The 6,759-nt window shown below is 34.8% G+C and overlaps 1 protein-coding gene across 1 annotated transcript in view; it reads right to left on the bottom strand.

The window, feature by feature from the left end:
- Window positions 1–1,104: 1,104 nt before the first annotated feature.
- The window catches only part of LOC120083512 (uncharacterized), a 28,618-nt gene continuing 22,963 nt past the window's right edge, over window positions 1,105–6,759 (bottom strand). The window contains exons 13-16 of the mRNA XM_039039290.2: window positions 3,213–3,292; window positions 2,762–2,882; window positions 1,692–1,758; window positions 1,105–1,565 (exon numbers count right to left, since the gene is read on the bottom strand). Coding sequence (XP_038895218.1) covers window positions 1,427–1,565; window positions 1,692–1,758; window positions 2,762–2,882; window positions 3,213–3,292 — 407 coding nt within the window. The 3' untranslated portion in view covers window positions 1,105–1,426. The remainder of the gene's footprint in view (window positions 1,566–1,691; window positions 1,759–2,761; window positions 2,883–3,212; window positions 3,293–6,759) is intronic.

Genomic DNA, 6,759 nt, shown 5'->3' with positions numbered 1-6,759 from the left:
CCTCACTTTTTGTTTGTCCAATGGTTTTTAACCCTCCACTTTTTCTCTCTCCAACTTTTACTCTCTAGATTTTTCTACTTCTCGTCACTCCAAATTTTTTATATCATCCTTAAATTTTCTTGGTTTCTATTAAATTTCTCCTGTCTCTAATATTTTCATCTCTCTTTGAAAATTTTCTCAAGCACTACATTTTTTCTCTTAAACTTTTATTTATCCTTATATAATTTTTTAGACAAATATCAATATATACCCTTAAATTTTAAGAGTTGTATCAATTTAAACCTTAAACTAAGAATTGTATCAATTAAAGACTAAACTTTGAAAATTGTATAAATTTGAACCCCGAATTTTGAAGTTGTATCAATTTAAACCCCAAACTAATAACTTTGAGAATTGTATCAATTCAAACCCCAAACTAATAATTATATCAATTTAATTGCTGAACTATTATAAGTGTATCAATTTAAACTTTAAACTTTCATAAATGTATCCAAATAAAACATAATGGAAGTTTAAAGTTGATACAATTATGAAAATTTAAGACTGAAATTGATACACTTATAATAGTTCAAGGTTTAAATTAATTTAATTATTAGTTTAGGTCTATATTAATACAACTCCCAAAGTTCAAAGTTTATTTTAATACAATTATTAGTTTGGAGTTTAATTTGATACAAGGTATAAATCAATATTTACTCTAATTGTTTTCAATCTCAGATGTAATAATTTTTAATAATTTGATCCATTTAAAACTACCTTTAAAATCAAACATTAATCATTTAATAAAACTTTAAATTATTTTTAAATCATGTATACTAATATGGAACCAAATATCTTACATGATTTATCACACTTTTACAAAGCTAACTATAATTAAATAACTTTATCAAAATAGTTATTCTAAAAGTCAAAATCCTTACCACGATCTCAAGTAATTGAGAACTACTTTTAGTATCGATTATAGAAAAACATTTTTAAAAGTGTATAACCCAACTTCAAAATGATGGTATAAAAATCACTTGTTAATAAAACCAATTTCGTTAAAATCACTATTTCTATGAAAAGACTCCCAAACATGCCCTACATTAGGTTGCAACCAAAACCTTAGATTCTAAATCTTAAATATTTTCATTATTATTTCTGTTTCAAAAGTCAAAAAGTCATTCTATACTACATTCTTAGTATTAACAAACATGAGTCATGAGGTACAAGCAGGGAGTTCACAGTGCGGTTTGGTAAGATTTTGACCAAAATTAGTGACCAAATCGAATACCTTGGTTCTAAGGTGTCTTAAACTGAAAAAATCGAAGTTTTCTCCGTTTTGGTTAAAAACTGAACCAATCTCGTTCCAACCGGTTCGGTTAGGTAGCGTACAAGAAAAGAGGGTAGAATTTTGGGTAAGTGATGGTTCTCTTTGTTATTGAGCTCAGCTGAGTTGTCTGTTCTTCAAATCTTGAAGAACCAATTTTGCAGCATTACGACCAGGTGCCCCCATCACACCACCTCCAGGATGGGCACCACTTCCACACAAATACAGCCCTTTCACTGGACTTCTATAATTTGACCTGAATTTCACAAGCAAATTACAAATTTAGTAAAGGATTGATTAGAAAAATATCAACTTTCCTCTTCCTAAAATGTTGTTCAATAATTAGTTCCCATTATCATTAATATAAGACTGACTGACATACCATCCTTTAACTGGCCGCAAAAGGAAGAGCGAATCCAACCCCATGGCGCCATGGAAGATGTTCCCTCCTGCAAAAGGAAATTTTGATGTAATCTCGTGTTATGAACTATGTACGTGCATGCAAACTTTTATAAGTGAATTTTAGTAAATTCCAACGACTAGTTGTAACTGCTTGGAACGACTTTATGAGTGTTTGAAACTACTTTTTAATTTAAAGATACTTGTTTAAACATTTAGAACCCCTTTAATAGGGAGGACCTCCATCCGCTCAAGATACTACTAGCAACAGGGATACTGTAATCCCATAATTAAACCATGTCTATCAGAGAAACTTCAAGCATTTGTAGATTTAACCTGCAAGAAAAATCCTTTTAAGCTATGTTTGAAAGTAATTTTGGCCTTTCCTATGACCACTTAAATTTGAAATGGGTACACTTAGACAATGAATCATTTGAAAGAGAGACAGATTCCTTTTGTAACGGGTCTTTTAGAATATGTTAGAACAAGTCATTTTAAGCAATGGGAAAATTCTTTTAAGAGATTTGTTATCAACTACTATTTACTAAAATACTTATAAAGCAATTCTGCTAAAACCTTTTACAAGAATATTTATAAAGCAATTTTAGTAAACACTTTTTACAAAGAATTGAAGACTGCAGATGACAGTCAGGAAATTATGATGTTATAGCTTATTTCAAAATGAATGCTTTCCCATCCCTTCTGGAAAAAAATGTTATTAAATGAAGAACTTATTGTATAAATACTTTAAGAAGAAAAATTAAACATAGGCTTTATTTTATCTAAAAACATATTATAAGTGCTTTTTATCCCCTTATTTAATTTCTCGACCCACTATTGATTATGGAAAGTTTATTTAAAAAAATAATGCTTAGAATTGCTCAAAAGCATTTTACCTGCTCTGTAAAATTTTAACCAAACACCATTTTTTTTATAAAAAAATAACACTTCTACTCATCCATAAGAAATTTAAAAGACATAACAAACATACTCTCCACTGAATTGTGTACAAGACGACTAGACTTGAGTACATTCATGCAGAAGATTTTTTACCTGTCAGACCAATTTCTCTTTCAAGATCAGGGGGAGTTAACATGTCATAACCGATAATTGATGAGCTAAACCCAGGAGCATATTCATCTATCAACGCAAAACATCTTTGAGCAAACGATTCCTGTAAATAGAGAACTCAACGCGCTCAAAGCTGGATTAATAAAATGTACCAAAATTAATGAAATCAAACAGTTGAATTTCCAGCACCATTTGGCATTCTTAGAGTAAAGATGATTAAACCAGAATCCACAATATCTATTATTTGCAACTGAGCTTACTCTATAAGCAGAATTTCAAGGGATTATGGTGTGTTGAACGAGCAATTGGAAGAGAGATGAAAGGGGGAAAAAAGGTATTAAAACAGGGGAACTCTACAAAATATCGATGCACATATCTCCTATTATAGTGCCCAAAGTAAACAACTTCATATTCATTCTGGAACAGAACTCACCCTATAAACAGGATCTTCCCAAGAACCATCAGAGGGTTTGTATGGAGTATACTGAATAAATAAATTGATCACATGTTTGCCTACAAGACAAAAGACTTCATCAATTCAGTCAGAATAGGTTGCTTAAACTAAAATTGCTGATCTCATAGATGAAAGGCCAGCTTCCTATTAAGCATTGGTACATCGCCCACATAGTAAGGCTCTATCTTGCTTCATGAAAATAGTTATACTGCCCCTTTGTTCAGGTAAATTACAATCAAATATCCTAAACCAAATTTTTAGCATTATGCTTATTTGCTTGTTTATTATGTGTTTTTATAAATTCTACATCCTCCTTCCCCAATCCCAAACTTATTGTGTTGTATGTATTTACTGTTGCATTCCCAAAGTCCACGTTCCAATGCTTATTGTGTTGTGTGTATTTATTGTGTATTCCCTACATTCATGTTCCATTGCTGACCATAGTTCGGACTCAACCGGGGCTCCAAAAAATTTTAAATCATTATTGTGTTTTTATTATATTATTCCACGTCCGTCTTGATCTGAACGTTGTCCTACAATTTGTTATTATACAACTGCTTTAGGTAAATTAACAATTTACATCTTTCAAACATCAATGATCACCTCATAACTATTATTTTAATTGTTGAATCTTTTAAATAATATTCTCACAGTTAAATTTTTACAATTATTAATCTATAATTCTAAGTTTAATTGCAACAATATCTATAATTTAAGGGTTTAGTTGTATCTAGACCTATGATTTAGGGATATTTTGTGAATTTTCTTATTGGCTATTAAGAAAACTATAAGAATACGGTTTAATTGTAAATTTGTAGTAATGTTGTAAGTTTGAGTAGAAAGGAAAATTTTAGAGTAATTAACCTTATAGCTATTAGCTCAAGAGCAGTATGAATTTTTTTTATAAAAATATCAAAACGCTCTATAAATAATATAACATCTTTCAATACCCAAAACGCTCTAAAATTCTAAATTTAATTGTAACAATCCTATATTTGATGTGCCTTGGATGGTTGGTTTGTTTCTACCTTTCGTTTTGAGGGCTTCCTACAACTTCAATCCACCTTATATCTTTCTGTTTTTCTCTCCTTTTGCCGCCCCTTCCCCTGTTGTTACTTTTTCTGTTGTTTCCCCCTTTGGTTCATCTTGTATCTCTTTATCTTTGGTTTATGTTGTACATTTTGGATATGATAGGCCCCAATTCTTAAGAGGTATGAGAGCAAACGAAAAAAGGGAAGAGGGAATCAAATGTAAATGGTGAGGGATATGGGAATAATTTAGGAGTTGTGAGTAATATGGGAAAAGATTCGGTTAATTACAAAAGGGATTATTTGGGGGGGGGGGGGGGGGGGGGGGGATTTTGCCAAAAGAGTGAATATATAGCCCAAGTTCCATCATTTTGGTATCAGAGCCATCGTTCCTTGGGGAATGGTGAAGAAAATGGAAGCTAGAATGTCGGCTCTCGAGGAACAACTAACCCTGTTACAGGTTGGAATGGAAACTAGGATGGATCAAAGATTTGTTGAATTGCAGCAAGTAACAGAGCAATCCATGGCAGCAAGACTAGAAGCTTTAGAGGAAATAATGGAGCAAAAGTTGTTGCACGCATTAGAAGCATGGTCGAAAAAAGGGGGAGGCGCAGACGAGGATGGGAACTCTGGCTCATCTGAACAGACGGTGACGGATAAATGGAAGCAACCTATGGTTGAGGAGAGTGTAAAAAAGGGGAACCAACTGGAAAAGGAAAAGAGGGTGACGATCCTTTGGGGTGGTTTCATCGAGTCAAATGGTACTTTGTTAGGCATAGGAAATTCCGCAATCACCTACGACGAGCTATGGCATCATGTTAGGCACAAGAAATTCCGTTCGAACAACCGGGATTTGTAAAGGTGTGGTTCTGAACCTCCCAAATCTCACTATCATTAACGATTTTTTTCCTTTACCTCTTAACAGCATTGATGTAGTTTTGGGTGTCCAATGGCTTATGATATTGGGACGAGTCGAGTGCGATTGGAATACATCTGAAATCTTCCAAATTGGCGATTGGAAGGTGCACCTTAAGGGAGATAAGAGTTTGATGAAGTCACAAGTCTCCTTAAGTCCATGTTGAAGTTTGTAAAAGAGGAAGGCCAAGGCATACTGCTGGAATTAAATACGATCAAGGTCCAAACAGAGGAGGAAGTCCATAAGACAGAACAAGATGATGTCCACCCCGAAATACAAGCGGTTCTACAAAAATATCAATCGGTGTTCCAGCCCATCAAAGGACTCCCACTGGCACGGCACCACGACCATTCAATTGAACTGAAACCAGGGGCAGGACCAATAAATGTTCGGCCGTATCGATACCCCTAGTTTCAGAAAGATGAAGTTGAACGACTTATTGAGGAGATGTTGACAGCAAGGGTCATACAACCGAGTACCAGCCCGTTTTCCAGCCCAGTTTTATTGGTAAAGAAAAAAGACGGGAGCTCGAGGTTTTGTGTCGATTACAGAGCACTTAATCAGATGACGGTGCTAGATAATTTTCCAATTCTAGTTGTTGATGAGTTACTTGACGAATTAACGGGAGCCATGGTCTTTTCCAAAATAGATCTGGAATCGGGGTATCATCAAATACGAGTAACACCTAAGAACGTCCACGAAACGACATTTCGAACTCATGAGGGTCACTACGAGTTCTTGGTCATGACGTTCGGACTACGAAATGCTCCCTCGACATTCCAATCGGTAATGAATAATATTTTACGGACCTATTTATGCAAGTTTATATTGGTTTTCTTTGATGATATATTGATTTATAGTTCATCGATTCATGACCATATACATCACTTGTCTCTTGTGCTGCAAGCATTGATGGAGAATCAGTTGGTGGCCAACTTTAAAAAATGGTTCGCAGCCTCAAAGATTGAATATTTGGGCCATGTAATTTCAGCGGATGGGGTAGCGGCTGATCCTTCCAAGATAGAGGCCATGGTGCAATGGCCAACACCATCTTCAGTTAAACAGTTGAGAGGTTTCCTCGAGCTCACCAGGTACTATCAAAAGTTCGTAGCTAACTATGGTTCAATTGCATTCCCACTCACACAACTCAAGAAGGACAACTTTATTTGGAATGAGGATGCCCAAAAAGCTTTCGATACGTTGAAGCAAGCTATGACAAAACTTCCTGTTTTGGGGCTGCCCGATTTCAACCGACCATTTGTAGATGAGACAGATGCATCAGGGGTGGGTGTAGGCGCTGTTTTAATGCAGAAAGGCCGCCCATTGGCGTATTTCAGCCACGCTCTACCACTAACGCATCGTTTAAAAGCAGTGTATAAGTGTGAGTTAATCGCCATTGTCCTGACTATTCAAAAGTGGAGACCGTATCTTTTAGGCCGACGATTTACAGTGCACAAGGATCAAAAAAGCCTTAGATTCTTATTAGAATAGCGGGTGATTGCTGGCGAGTATCAGAAGTGGGTAGCAAAACTAATTGGGTATGATTTCAAGATTGAATATAAAAGGGGACTAGAAAACTCTG

Source organism: Benincasa hispida, chromosome 1 (assembly GCF_027475165.1).
Source record: "Benincasa hispida cultivar pf3 chromosome 1, pf3_genome.v1.1, whole genome shotgun sequence".
Classification (NCBI taxonomy): domain Eukaryota; kingdom Viridiplantae; phylum Streptophyta; class Magnoliopsida; order Cucurbitales; family Cucurbitaceae; genus Benincasa; species Benincasa hispida.
The sequence above is the reverse complement of the archived record's forward strand: the minus strand, read 5'-3'. Positions and strand labels throughout refer to the sequence as shown.